The sequence below is a fragment of the Notolepis coatsorum genome, assembly GCF_963971535.1.
Source record: "Notolepis coatsorum genome assembly, chromosome: 17".
NCBI classification, from domain to species: Eukaryota; Metazoa; Chordata; class Actinopteri; order Aulopiformes; family Paralepididae; genus Notolepis; species Notolepis coatsorum.
The window spans coordinates 37,311,401-37,326,611 of NC_140181.1; the positions used below are offsets into that span (position 1 = coordinate 37,311,401).

General features: G+C 43.8%; 1 protein-coding gene across 2 annotated transcripts in view; it reads left to right on the forward strand.

Moving 5' to 3' along the window:
* Positions 1–11,450, forward strand: part of ccdc120a (coiled-coil domain containing 120a) — a 55,782-nt gene extending 44,332 nt beyond the window's left edge. For both annotated transcript variants that reach the window (XM_084333297.1, XM_084333298.1), the window contains 4 exons: positions 3,818–3,919; positions 4,058–4,971; positions 5,494–5,758; positions 10,255–11,450. In XM_084333297.1, the coding sequence (XP_084189423.1) occupies positions 3,818–3,919; positions 4,058–4,971; positions 5,494–5,758; positions 10,255–10,360 (1,387 nt within the window). In that variant the 3' untranslated portion in view covers positions 10,361–11,450. The remainder of the gene's footprint in view (positions 1–3,817; positions 3,920–4,057; positions 4,972–5,493; positions 5,759–10,254) is intronic.
* The last annotated feature ends 3,761 nt before the right edge of the window (positions 11,451–15,211 follow it).

The following is a 15,211-nucleotide window of genomic DNA, read 5'->3' on the forward strand; positions in this document are numbered from 1 at the left end:
TTCCCCCATGCTGCTATGATGCCTGAATTTCCCCAAGGGGATCAATAAAGGAATATCTTATCTTATCTTAAAAGGAAAGATGAAATTACCTACCTGGGTTCCATCCTATAGAGGCAAATCTTTCCTGTGACAAAATGGGATCCAATGTAATAAAACTAAGTCAACCAACGAACTAGATTCCTGTACCGGATCTCCTCTCTGGTAAACAAGAATACCTTGAAGACTCTAACAGGAGCACTCATTCAAGGGTACTACGACTATGCTTGCACCTCATGGTACAAAAGCACCTCAAAGGCACTAAAAACAAGATTACAAACATCACAAAACAAACTGGTCAGACTACTGCTTGACCTTACTCCTAAAACCCACCTCACCCCTGTCCACTTTGACAACCTAGGATGGCTTAGAGTAGACAACAGAGTACAGCAACTTGCAATGGGCCTGGTCTACAAGATACACTACACCACTAAGATACCCATGTGCATGTCGAAATACTTCCCAAAGGTCAGTGAATACCACGACACAACACCAGAGGGAGTTCCACAAATCATGTTCAACCCAGATAAAATAATAAAAAATAAAAATAAAAAATTAATAAAAGAAAATAGTCATAACTTAGAAATGAGATTGCATAGGTCTATGAATCGATATCGCGATTCTGTTTCGATTAATTGCCCAGCCCTACAGAGTGTACAGTAAGTTAGCTTGGTGATTATCATTGTGATGTAGGCTAAGCTGGCTAGCTACTGTTAGCATACAAGCACTGTAGCCTACTTACTTTTTCATCCACAACGTTTTTTCTGATCCAGATGCATAAGTCCACTTCTTCATGTTGCTCAGTTGCTGGTTTATACTTCGGTCCTAATGTTGGCGCAAAGTTTAATTTAGCCTGACTTGACTTGTTACTAACTACTAAACAACAACTTTCTCATAGTCTCAACTTTCACATAGTCAAAACGGGGCCAGCTGCATGTCCGGAGGATAGGTTTAGCTCGGGCCAATCTCAAGTTTCTCAAGTTTCTTTATTAGTTGTCATACAGAAGTACAGAATACTTTTATACAAAATGCTTCTTTATGTTACATTTTGTATAAAAGTATTCTGTACTTCTGTATGACAACTAATAAAGAAACTTGAGAAACTTGAGATTGGCCCGAGCTAAACCTATCCTCCGGACATGCAGCTGGACCCGTTTTGACTTTGCAATGCAGCAATCTCTGATTGGATTTGCAAGGCTGCCAATCATATTCAACCTCCGTGTATTGGATGTCAAGGGCTGTCAATCAATCAACCCTCCATTCAATGGCAAGAGTTTAACTGCACAGACCGTGCTTAGATGAAGTTAATAGCCTATTTTGATTCGCTGTTATTTATTATTTATTTAACAATGGGTCACACCTGTGAAGTTTTCTTCACGAATAATTACTGCAGGCAATACTGCAGTGCAGGCCTGCTCAGAGCTGTCAATTTTGGCCATTTTTGAAAAAAAATAAATTCACTGGCATTTTTTTTACAGAGGAAAACATTTATAATAAAAAAATAATAATAATAATAATTTTTTTTTAAATATATATATATATATATATTTATATATATATATATATATATATATATATATATATAGGTATATGTAAATTAATAATAATTATGAATTATGAGTGAATTTGTGTTTCACGTGTTGTCATAGAGAAACCTCCACTGACCTAGCTCCAATAACAGGTACACACACACACATATATATACAGTATATATACCTAGCGCCAATAATAGGTACACACACATATATATACCTAGCTCCAATAACAGGTATACACACACACACACACACACACACACACACACACACACACACACACACATATATAAATATACACACACAAATATCTTCTACATTGAATAACAACTGTTTATATGTTTTTTCACCAAATTGTCCAGATAGCCTACTGTCTTAGCAGCATCTCTACACCTTTACCCTCATTGGTAATGCAAATATTTACCATGAATTCCAAATCAGCAGTTTATATTCTTTCAAGACATGTCAACAAGATAAAGGTGTCAAGTTCCCACATATTGGACCATGATAGGTTCATAGCTGTCAACATAGGCAGGAGACAAAACGTGTACATTTTAGCCCCGCCCCTTCCCCCGGCCCCGCCCCATCGGCCCCGCCCCCTCCCACTCAGCCCCGCCCCCTCCCAATGGAGCTGCCTCGTCGCTTGCCATCTGATGGTCAAAACCTGTATGTACCCAGCCATTCGTTTAAGGGTAAACTGTAAATGTTTTTTCACAGGAAATGCACTGTATTATTTTACAGATTACTTTTGTGTTCCTACTTTAAGTGTAAATGCTATAAAAATACAGTAAATTACCTTTTATCAAAATATTAACCATTAAATAAAGGTTGTAATCTGTAAATGTATTTGATTTTACTGTAAATGTTATGATGAATTGAAAATGGGGGAAGAAGTCCTTCTCTGCTAAAAACAAGCCATTGTAATTGATTTGCTCCCACCTTGTGGTGAAAACGGAATTCCCTCATTTATACATCTATTGCACTCTTCCACAGCCAGACACTCTCACAGTCACATCACATCTTAACTGTAAACAATCATTCTTTACATACCACGAGAGATAAACATATTTCTTCATTCATATCAACAGTCACAAAACATTCATCCAAACCTTATCTGACTTGCTTTCACGCAAACCAGTGCAGCACGTCACTATTCTGCTGACGTCATTCATTCATCTAAGCCAATGGGAGGTCGCATTGTTCAGTCATACCACACAGACCAATGAGAGACGTCGATATTCAACCAAACTCCCCAGTCATCCAAAACAGGAAGTAGAAAACGTTCATTGTTATCGGCAACCTTCCTCATTATATGCCAAACCAGCTCGATTTTTTTTAAATCTGCTTTCACAGTTACATTCATACCTCTTACCCAACCTTAGTTCATGTCATTAATCCTTACGTAAACCACTTCCCTGCACGTAAATTGAATCTAACGTCACACGTTAAGCCAAAACCGAAGATTTTCGTCCGCCATCCCGTTTTAAACAGCGTAAATATGACATTTATCTTCGTTTTTAAAGCAATCAATTCATATTCGCCAACTCCTACACATCATAGCTAGTATCCCTCCGTTTTTAATAACAATCCGACCGTCGCAACATATTCTAAACACATAATATTCGCTGACGTCGTGTTTTCCACCGTGTGAGACATTGAAATCAGCTTGGCATACTTTACACTGCTGCCACCTGTCTTCACGGAGGGGAATTGCAGCCATTTTGTAAAAATTAATAAGTACAAAATACGTGCCAATTCCGTGAACCGTGAACGGGGCGTGAAGAAGGTTGAAAAAACAGGAGAATCCCGGGAAAAACAGTAGGGTTGACAGCTATGGATAGGTTCAACCTATTAGTGACATCACACACATGCAACTCAGATTTCAGAAAAGCACTGAGAAGCTCTCCCTCTCCAGCTCTGGTGACAAGTTCTGCACAAATAACAATCTGTATAGTCAAAGTCACAAATAACAATATGTATAGTCAAAGTCACAAATAACAATATGTATAGTCAAATTCATGCCTCACACACATACACACACACACACATACAGTTAATAATAAACACGTGGTAGATTGTAAATTAAAAATATTTTTTCTTGGAAAACAGATGATCAAATGTGTGTGTGTGTGTGTGTGTGTGTGTGTGTGTGTGTGTGTGTGTGTGTGTGTGTGTGTGTGTGTGTGCGTGCATGTTTGTATGTGTTTCTGCATGTGTCCGTGTACATGTATGCGTGCGTGTGTCAGTCCCAGCCGCTCCCTGCCTCGTAGTGTGTCCAATCTGGAAGGCAGGAGTGTTCCGGCCACACCTCTTCTGTCCCGCAATGGACCAATCACAGCACACATCAGGTGAGGTCATGAGGTCACCTCTGCCAATTAAATGTCCAGGCCACACCCATACTCTCATCAAATCCCTCCTCCCTGGGTCTAGGACATGATGGTTCAGTGGATTCAGATTGTTGATTTAGTTTCTCTCTCCCCCTCCAGGGCGGAGCATTCAGAGGCTCTCCAGAACCACAAGCACCTCCCCCACCCCCATCAAGCTCCTCCTCCCCCTTCCCACCGCCATGAAGCTCCTTTTCCCCTGCCCCACTCCCACGACAGCTCCTCCTCCTCCGGACCCAGCGAGCCGGGCGGGGAGCCCGGGCTCAAGTGCAACATGGACAGAGTGGGGGAGAGTGGGGTCAGCGTTAACGCGGCGAGACACAGCAACAGCTCTGACATCCTCTTGGACTGTACCATCTCGTCAGAGGAAGAGGGGGGGGCGAGGGGGAATGGTATGCCCCTCTCCAAGGGGACCAACACCTACAAGAGCTCAGACACGCAACCGGGGAGAACAGTGAACGGACACGCTGAGCCAGGAGGGAGAGGAGAGAGAGAGGGGAGAGAGAAAGGGAGAGGAGGAGCAGGAAAAGGAGAGAGGGAGGGAGGAAGAGGAGAGAGAGAGGGAGGAAGAGGGGGCTACAGTGAGATTCTCATGGACTATGTTTTGGGGAAACAGCAGAAGATGCAGTTACAACGCCAGCAGTCACATGGCAACCCCAGACAGCCAATCCCAATGCAGCATGCTAAACACTACAACGGCTACCACAATCCCCTCCTCCCCCCCCCTCACCTCTCAGGGGACCCGCCCTCCTACCCTCCCCTGGCGCTGCGAGGCCAGCCTGGTGAACTGCGCCGCGTCAAAGTCACCAGGACCAAGTCATGTGGCCCGTTTATCCCCATACAACAGAATCTAGCAGACCAGCTCTACCCAGACTCCTCTCCTCCTCCTCCTCTTCCTCATCACCACCACCAGCAATCAGATCCCCACCCCCCCCGGCACCTCCCACCTAACCCAGCCCAGGAGGGACACCTGGAGGAGGCCACCAGGAGTCTCCACAAGGCCTTGGCTCTGGAAGGTATTATTTATCTCCTTCACTCTGGTTGAGCTGCTGCTGTTCCTCAGTTCCTTCTCCTCTACTCTCCTCCTCTCATCTCCTCTCTCACTCCTCTCACCCCCTCCTCTTCTTCTCTCCTCCTCCCACCCCTCCTCCTCTACTCTTATACTCTCTTCCTCTCCTCCTCCACTCCGCATCTCCTCTCATCCTCATCTCCTCTCTCACTCCTCTCTCACTCCTCTTCGCTCTAGGGCTCAGTTCTGCTTTAAACACTCTCAAAACACAAAGTTAAAGTTAAAGTAAGTAAGTAAAGTAAGTGGGTGTTTGATGGCCAGAGTGCTGTTTGTAATGAGCTTCCTGAACTACAGGATGTATACCAAAAGTATATGTAACTAACTAATGAAAATACGTCTATGTTTGGGTTTAGTTAAATTAAGCTAAACTGGTAACTCCTCTATATGTAACCTCTTAATTGAATTGGTTTGATGATGATGATGATGATGATGATGATGATGATGATGATGGTGACTGTCTTGTTTGCAGGACTGAGGGACTGGTATATGCGGAACACTCTGGGGCCCAGCCAGAACAACTCAAAGGTCAACGCAGGGGTCAACACTAAGGTCACAGGGGTCAAAGGCGGGGTCAAAGGCCAAGACAACGGGGGAGGGGCTCTTCAGCGTAGACGGACGACACACGGTGGCCCCACCCAGCCATCAGCTTATCAGGCGGAGACACATCATCAGTACGCACTGCCGCCACAGCTGCCACATTCAGCCACATTCCACAACCTCCCAATGCACGGCAGGTATTACCTTAACTACCCTAACAACCACCCTAACTACCCTAACCACCACCCTAACTACCATAACCACCACCCTAACCCTAACTATCCTAACCACCACCCTAACTACCCTAACCCTACCCTAACCACCACCCTAACTACCATAACCCCCACCCTAACCCTATCCTAACCACCACCCTAACCCAACTACTTTAACCACCACCATAACCCTACCCCAACTACCACCCTAACTACCTAACCACTACCCTAACCCTACACAACCAAATAAATCTATAACACAATCAAATAAATCTATAACACAATCAAATAAAATCCATAACACAACCAAATAAATCCATAACACAACCAAATAAATCCATAACACAACCACATAAATCCATAACACAACCACATAAATCCATAACACAACCACATAAATCCATAACACAATCAAATAAATACATAACAAGATAAATCAATAACACAACCAAATACATTCATAACACAGCCAAATAAATCAACAACACAACCAAATAAATCAATAACACAACCAAATATATCAACAACACAACCAAATATATCAATAACAGACTGAAACTGGCTGCTGTTCCCACCACAGTGGGGTGCTTCCGCAGGCTTTAACACAATGGACGCCAGTGGTCGCTATGGGCGTTAGGCCGTTTAAGCCAGCGCTTTGTTCAATGGAGAGAATGCCGTGTTTGCGATTGCTAAAACTATATTAAATATTATAGCTATGGATCTAATAACGTTGTCGATTGTCAGTGAGTTTCTTCTGGTCAACATGCAAAAAACTGATAATTTTTTCATCCGTACATTTCCGTTTTATACCGTGGTGAATATGAGTATAGTTTGAGTGATTCTGAGTAATCCCAGGAAAAGACGCGAAAACAGCCCTTTAGTTAAATCCACTTATCACGTTGCCATTTTTCGCCTGATTATCGAATCATCCTGAAATCAACGCTAGATTATCGTTATTATGTTTCCTCATGCACGCATGAAAGGGGGTTTGGAACGGGGCGCCCATCCGTGCCGTGATGTGACCAACGGGACACAGCACACACACATTCCACACAGACAGCTTCGATCGCGGGAGAAGAAAATATCGGATCAACGCAAGATTGGATATATACTGTCCTTACATTGTCTCTGATGTAATGCAATAAGAATAATCCAATTATCTGATCGCCATTCCAAATACTGGTCAAGGTAGTCTGTCCCACGTTATCCAGCATTGCACATGAACGGGCAGGCGGATGAACTCGTTGAGGCATCCATGGTGACCGCTTGTCTTGCCGGAGTATCTAGACCCCGCCTGCACGCTGCAGCTCAGCCGAGAAAACAAACTACATAGTTTCAAATGGAGTGCAATAGCGGCTGCAAGGCGTTAGGCGGCGGTATTGACCGTCTGCGAGCTCTGACACATTCAGAACAGCATGCACAAGGTGCCTCGATGGATTATGAATGGCAATAGCGAATAAAAGAAATAACGATCATAACAACGAGTTAACTCGTTGTTGGCGCAGAAAGGGTTAAGGGAAGGCGGTCAGGTGGCGTAGCGGAGATTGCGCTCGTCACCAACGCAGGAGATGCTAGGTTCGAGCCCAGCTCTCGGCGTTGCTACCAGCTTGGCTGGTCGTTCACACTAATACAATTGGCAGTATTAGGGGGTGGGAAGCTGGTGGGTGGGAATCTGGCGTTATGGACAGCGACGCCTACAGGTCAGGTCTCGGCGCTTGCTCAGCGGGGCAGGACTTGGTGGAGATAGCGTGCCCTCCCACGCGTTACACTTCACCAATGAGAGTCCTCGCTGCCAAGTGAAAAGACGTCACTGGCAGTCGCCGCACGTATCGGAGGAAGCGCGCGATCGGCTTCGGGACGCCCTTGTACCGACTCGTAGGAGAACATGCGTACAACGACCAGGTAGGGGAGGGGGGGGAATTGGCACAACGACTAAATTGGGACGGGGAGAAAAACAGAGAAAAATTGGAGAAAGAGAAGGTAAAAAAAAAAAAAAAAAAAAAAATGGTTAAGGGATGAAATAAATAAAGGTCTAAATCAAGCAGTGCATTTAGAATATTTGGAATGTTTCTCTCACTGTTTTAAATCAAGCATTCTATTGAAACAATGCTGGTTGTTATGGAGATTGATGATTTAGGAATAGTTTACCAGGTAAGAAGGCTGCATTTTTTGGCAGGGACACTCGAGAACTACTAGGAATGTCTCATTGAGTGTGTCTGACTCCCACCTAAACGGCACAGACTACAATGTATAACGTATATCATGCCGGTTAGGGTACCTTATCTATACTGTATACTTTTCTTACTCATAGTATATATCGATGGCTGAAACGCAAAACCTCCTATCTGAAGTTTTTTTGAGAAAACCAAAAAAACTGGTTGTTTTCTTGCAGAATGCAATTTTTTTAAGGATACCCAATACAACACGACAGACTGAATAAGTGCAGATTCAGATTCAGATTATTTTATTGTCACGTCGTTCAGTACCTTACAGCAAAAGGAGTGACATTCACTTTGTTGTGGTTCCTCGACCATAGCAGCATCCAATATAATATAAATAAAATAAAATTTGCATAGAATAAAAATTAAATAAGATACAATAACAGTAAGATGACTATATATAGTTCTAAATAAGTGTGCAGTGCAGATAACAGGATGTAGATATTATACTATATCAAATTTAAATAACAAAAAGGCTATGTACAGTTCCAACAAGATAAGTATGTTATGTGATGTGCAATGAGCAATGTGCAATAATTAGCTGTGGGTAAAATGCAATGTGCAATACAGTTTAGCAGCAGCAACAATTTACAAATATACACCATATCAAGCTGAGTAGGTACAAGTTAAAGAGACATTCCACCAAAGATACACCACTGTCTCATCTATTCTGTAGGTTACAGTTTAAAGTGACTATTAGATGTAGGCCTGTGTTTCTGGGGGATTTCTAGCGTATTTATATACAAACAATTCTAAATTGTGACAAACGAATCCTTATGGAAACAAACACAGAACAAATGTTGTCAATGCTCAGAATTTCCAAACAACCGCATCTCAACAAAGAACACCACTTATACATTTTCTTTGAGACGTGGTCTGTGGAATTTGAACGTCACACTTCCACTGTAAACAATACAATTTATGTTACATGAGCAGCCCTTGAAAAGGCTCTATGGCAGACATGCCCCTTTTTAACCCTTTCACTACTGCACTACAGACGGTTAACCCTTTCACTACCACACTACAGACGGTTAGTGTGTTCTCAAGTGGGGGGGGGGGGGGGGATTAGGGGGCTCTGTTGACGAGTCCGATGGCTTGGGGGGAAAAACTGTTCTTCAGCCGGTTGGTTCTGGCTGTGTGGCTGCGGTAGCGCTTTCCAGACCGCATCAGCTGGAACAGTCCATGATTGGGGTGGTTAAGGTCATTGATAATTTTTCTGGCTTTTTTAATGCACCGGCTCTCATATATTTCCTGGATGGAGGGAAGCTCACATCCACAGATCTTTTGAGCTGTCCTCACGACTCTGCTCAGCGCTCTGAGGTTGAGGTCGGTGCAGTTCCCCCTCCAGGCGGTGATGCACCCCGTCAGGACGCTCTGTTGTTCCTCTGTAGAACGCCTTCGGGATCTTTGGTGTCATGCCAAACTTCTTCAGCCTCCTGAGGTGGTAGAGGCGTTGTTGGGCCTTCTTTACCACATGAGTTGTGTGGACGTCCCAGGTGAGTTTGTCGGTGATGTGGACACAGAGAAACTTAAAGCTGCTGACTCTCTCCACTGCAGCCCCGTCGATGGTGATGGGGTCCAGCTTCTCTCCCCCTCTCCTGTAGTCTATGACCAGCTCTTTAGTTTTTTCCACATTGAGGGACAGGTTGTTCTCCTGGCACCACTTTGCCAGGTTGTCAACCTCTCTCCTGTAGGCCGTTTCGTCACTCTTGGTGATTCGGCCTATCACTGTGGTGTCATCAGCTAATTTAATCATTGTGTTGCTAGATAGGAGGTTTCTCATCATCCGAAGTGAAATCAGAAAATCTGATTCTGCAGATAGGAGGTTTTGCATTTCAGCCATCGATATTTAGATTCTAGTGTTTATTGTAACCATATTTATCGTAATATAGAATATAACTGATACGGCATACAGACCCTCATCTGCACCTTTGATTACACTGCCTACTTGCTCATATGCGTATATTCAGAGTTAATTATATTGTGCCTATTTTTGCCTATTTTTTTTACTTTCTACTGTACTATAATTTTATTGCCGGTATTTATGTCTTCTACTATTACCATGCCCATACCTGTACCTCCCCTTCCGCATGCTGCTACAAGCCTGCATTTCCCCAAGGGGATCAATAAAGGATTATCTTATCTTATCTTTTTATCCCACTCCATCAACAGCAGGTTTTAGCTTTATGGTAGGAACTGTGACACTGTGCTTTTAATTGTTCAATTCATCTGAATATCTTTCTCTCTATCTCTCTCTCCCAGGTCAGTGGATACTTTCCTCTACCAGGACTCCTTCCCATCCCAGAAACATGAAATGCCTCTGAAGGAACCAATCACAGAGCAACCTTCCCCTGGCACCCTGGTCTGACCGACCAATCGGATACAAGGATAGTTTGACAGACAGGTCTGCTGACCAACCCTTCTTCTGGCCATGTATTGCCGATGTCTCACTAATGTCAAACAGCGACGTCCAGCTGACATGAAATCATACTGCTGTTACTACTGACTTACAAAACTTTGAAATAAGAGAATAAAATAATCTTTAATAAGAGGATACAATCCTCTTTAATAAGAGGATACAATCATATTTAATCCTCTTTCTGGGAGAAGAGGACATTCAGACACCAGAGAGACTCTTTACTCAGAGAAGTATCTTCTCTTTCTCGGGTCGGGATGTTGTTTTAAACCCAAAACCATCTCAGTGTTGATGGACGGAGGACATTAATGGTTGTATCAAAACTTACTTTCAGTCCCTGAAGCTGGGAATTAAGCCAGCAACCCTCCTTACCTACCTGAAGCCACTTTAAAACCATCTCTCCATCCTTCTACTAGACTCAAATACACACACACACACACTCTCCCAGTGTTCCCAGTAGGATTAAACAGCAGCTGGTCTCTGTAAAGCCACTGGATGCACTACTCCGTTTCACCACACAGTGGTGCCAAAGAGCTGCCATAATCAGCCCAGTTCTTGAATCGACCACATTTATTTCTCACTAGACACTCAAGACTCATGGCCACCAGATCTCCACGAGTAGGACCCCTGTGGCTACATCCCATCATCCAGAAGGACATACCCAGATTTGCTATTGACATTGATTCAATGTTGAAATTACATCCAAAACATCGTTTTGGTCAAGGTTGAAAATTCAACCAATCAACGTTGAATCAACATTGAATTAATGTTGACAATTAATGGCCTGTTTTATGTTGGAAAAGCAACATTAAATGAACATTGAGTCAATGTTGATATCTAAATTTCAACATTGATTCAATGTTATTTACTGTCAATGTTGCCTCTGTCTGTTTGCTGTCTGGGACTGTAAGGAACAGGTTCATAAACAACTTTTTAGGTGAAAAGTATTTGGAGTTATGGCTTTGCAGCTTGGACAGGAAGTGACATCCCACTTTCAAGTCAGAGCCAGAGGGAGCTTTCTGAAAAGATCCTGTTCCTCATGGAGGCGTCTTCTTTCTCTTCTTCTTCTTCTTCTTCTTCTTCTTCTTCTTCTTCTTCTTCTTCTTCTTCTTCTTCTTCTTCTTCTTCTTCTTCTTCTTCTTCCAACTAAGTGGCAGTATTGCAGAAAATTAAGTGTTTCAACTACCACTGAATCTCCAATGAGGAAGAAGCAGTGTTGTCTTCTTGGTAGAAAACAGGTGGAGTTTTCTGAATTTACCTCTAATAGCACAGTGGGAACACTTTGGCTGTACTGTGTAGATAGGGAGCACAGAATCTGTGTATCTCTATGGACACTCTGGATGATCTGATCTAGTAATCGCTCTGTGGGGATGGGATCTAGATGCCTGTATACTTTCCGTAGCCGCATTTCTGGCAGACGCTCTCTGATTGGCCGACTCCAGTTTCTACACTGGTTAAGCTTAGGCAATCTTCGAAGTTGGTTAAGGTTAGGCAAGTTCTTTCGACGGTTAAGCTTAGGCACTCTTTCGAAGTTGGTTACGGTTAGAGTTTGTGTTAGAGCATGGCGATAGAACGCCAGGTAGTTTGCAGGCTGTTTGACGTGGAAATGGGCAAAGACACAGCTCGTCACGCTATTGGGCGCACATGTCACATGACCAGAAACGTCTGCCAGAAATGCGGCTACGGAAAGTATAGACGTGATCTAGACCATAGATATCTATAGAACACTAGATAGCTTGCCCGCGCTGCCGGCCAATGGAGAGCGACATCACTGAACCGCCGCCATCTGGCTCCAGTCAGCCTTGAGTGAGAGTGAGTGAGCTGCACAGACAAAAATACTCATAACTCGCTGAAATATTGACGGATTTACAAACTGTTTGGTTTATTACAAGCATTATTAACCTGGCTATGATTCAAGCGGTTTGTAAAAAAAAAACATCTTTAAAAAAAATTCTTTTATAAGTATGCAGTATCATAACTACATCTTTGATGTTTATAGCAAACCAACCCGTTTGTAAATCCGTCAATATTTCAGCGAGTTATGAGTATTTTTGTCTGTGTAGCTCACTCACTCTCACTCAAGGCTGACTGGAGCAAGATGGCGGCGGTTCAGTGACGCTGGTGACTCCGCCTTAAGCTATCTAGTGTTCTATAGATATCTATGATCTAGACTAGTCATCGCTCTGTGGGGATGGGATCTAGTCATCACTCTGTGGGGATGGGATCTAGTCATCGCTATGTGGGGATGGGATCTAGTCATCGCTCTGAGGGGATGGGATCTAGTCATCACTCTGTGGGGATGGGATCTAGTCATCGCTCTGTGGGGATGGGATCTAGTCATCGCTATGTGGGGATGGGATCTAGTCATCGCTCTGAGGGGATGGGATCTAGTCATCACTCTGAGGGGATGGGATCTAGTCATCGCTCTGTGGGGATGGGATCTAGTCATCGCTCTGAGGGGATGGGATCTAGTCATCGCTCTGTGGGGATGGGATCTAGTCATCACTCTGAGGGGATGGGATCTAGTCATCACTCTGAGGGGATGGGATCTAGTCATCGCTCTGTGGGGATGGGATCTAGTCATCGCTCTGTGGGGATGGGATATAGTCATCGCTATGTGGGGATGGCGTTGAAGCACCTCAGAAGGTGTTCCAACATCACCATCTGATGGTGTCTCTGGCGTTCGGCCAAAGCTACATGGAGCGTGTGTACACAGCGTGGCACGTCTGCTTCCAGAGTGCAGGTATAGAATGTTTCTATTACAATCAATGAAAGCAGCTACTCTATTTTTGAACAAGTGGTCTATTTATTACCACTCTGCATGCGGCAACGTAGTTAAAACTACAAAGAAATGCTTTGAACACTATATTTCAAGTCTTTAAAATGAATATGCTCCTGGCTTCATTGTACCAGAGGCAACGCAAGGCAACATACATGCATGTCTTAGTTTTTCCACATGAAATGGAGCCAAACCTCTGTATCCACAATGACGCTTGTACAACCAAGCTTTGAGAATGGATACAAAGAGATGGCATCATTTTCTTTTTCTCCCTAATTTAGTTGTTATAAATGCCAATTCCCTGCATGTGTCACGGTCCTGGTCATTGCGCTATCCTTAGTCAGTCTGGGGAGGGTGTAGACTACCCTACTGTCAGTCTGGGGAGGGTGTAGACTACCACATGACCCCTTTGATATGGAGTCGCCAGCAGCTTCTTTTCACCTGGCAGAGAGGGGATTCACTGGGACAGCGTTACGCAAGCGGAGGTTCACACTATCCCCCAGATCCCCTCCCTGCTGACCGACCAGTAGGAGTTGCTAATGCGTTCATTGGAACATCTGACCAAGCTGGAAGTAGCACAACCGGGTATTGAACCCAGATCTCTGCGGTGGTAGGAGAGTGCTTAGAACTCTACACTACCCAGAACCATGGTATCATTGTTAGGATATTGAAACATTATAATTTGATAAGCTCTGACAGATGTTCAGAATATTTCAACAACACAGCTCGCATGCAACTGTTGTAGCTGGTCAAAACATTTGTTGCGCTGCACTCCGACCCGCTTCTGTGTCTCGCTGCGTACATCATCCATGAAGCTTTAACGTTAGAGTGGTGTCTTATTCCTCCAATTGACTTCTGGAAAGCTGCACTACAACTTGTGGTTGGCCTGGAACACTGCACTGAAACTGCTCCTAATGACTTGTGGTTGGCCTGGAACACTGCCCTGAAACTGCTCCTAATGACTTGTGGTTGGTCTGGAACACTGCCCTGAAACTGCTCCTAATGACTTGTGGTTGGCCTGGAACACTGCCCTGGAACTGCTCCTAATGACTTGTGGTTGGTCTGGAACACTGCCCTGAAACTGCTCCTAATGACTTGTGGTTGGTCTGGAACACTGCCCTGAAACTGCTCCTAATGACTTGTGGTTGGCCTGGAACACTGCACTGAAACTGCTCCTAATGACTTGTGGTTGGCCTGGAACACTGCCCTGAAACTGCTCCTAATGACTTGTGGTTGGCCTGGAACACTGCACTGAAACTGCTCCTAATGACTTCACTTGTGGTTGGCCTACACTGCCCTGAAACTGCTCCTAATGACTTGTGGTTGGCCTGGAACACTGCCCTGAAACTGCTCCTAATGACTTGTGGTTGGCCTGGAACACTGACTTGTGGTTAGGTTAGGGATATGACATGTTGGCCTGTCAACATGTCTTCTCACGTCTCCTAATGACTTATGGCCAACATCATCATTCTCATCAAGTCCAAGTAATTTTCCTCTTCTTGATGTCAACCAGCAGAAATGCACTAGATGATTGATCCTGTTTCCCTCCTATCCAGTCACCTGTCAGATACTGGTCTGGAGTTTCTACATATTTTTTCTTATCTAGACCTTTTCATGCTTTGCTATTTTCATCACTACTAATCCCCTTACTCTCTGCTTGTACAATCAGGGCAAATATCTGAACCAATGTGTTTTTTATATAAATTATACTTTTGATAATCAGCTATTTGCAAATATAAAATGCTCCTATTGGTTTTTCAGATGAAGTCACCAGCCTAATGAAAGAAGTCACATGACCAGCATCTGATATATATATAATCAGGTCCAATGAGAAGCCAAATCATGTGCTGTGATTCTCAGGTCCGTTTGGACATTAAAACTCAGAGGTTCCTTCACTCATTCTCAACATCTGTCTACCGATCAGTCTATCTCTATATCTTGATCAATCTATCCATCTACATATCTATCTCATGATCAACATATCCATCTACCTACCAATCAATCTATCTCAATTGATCTATCCA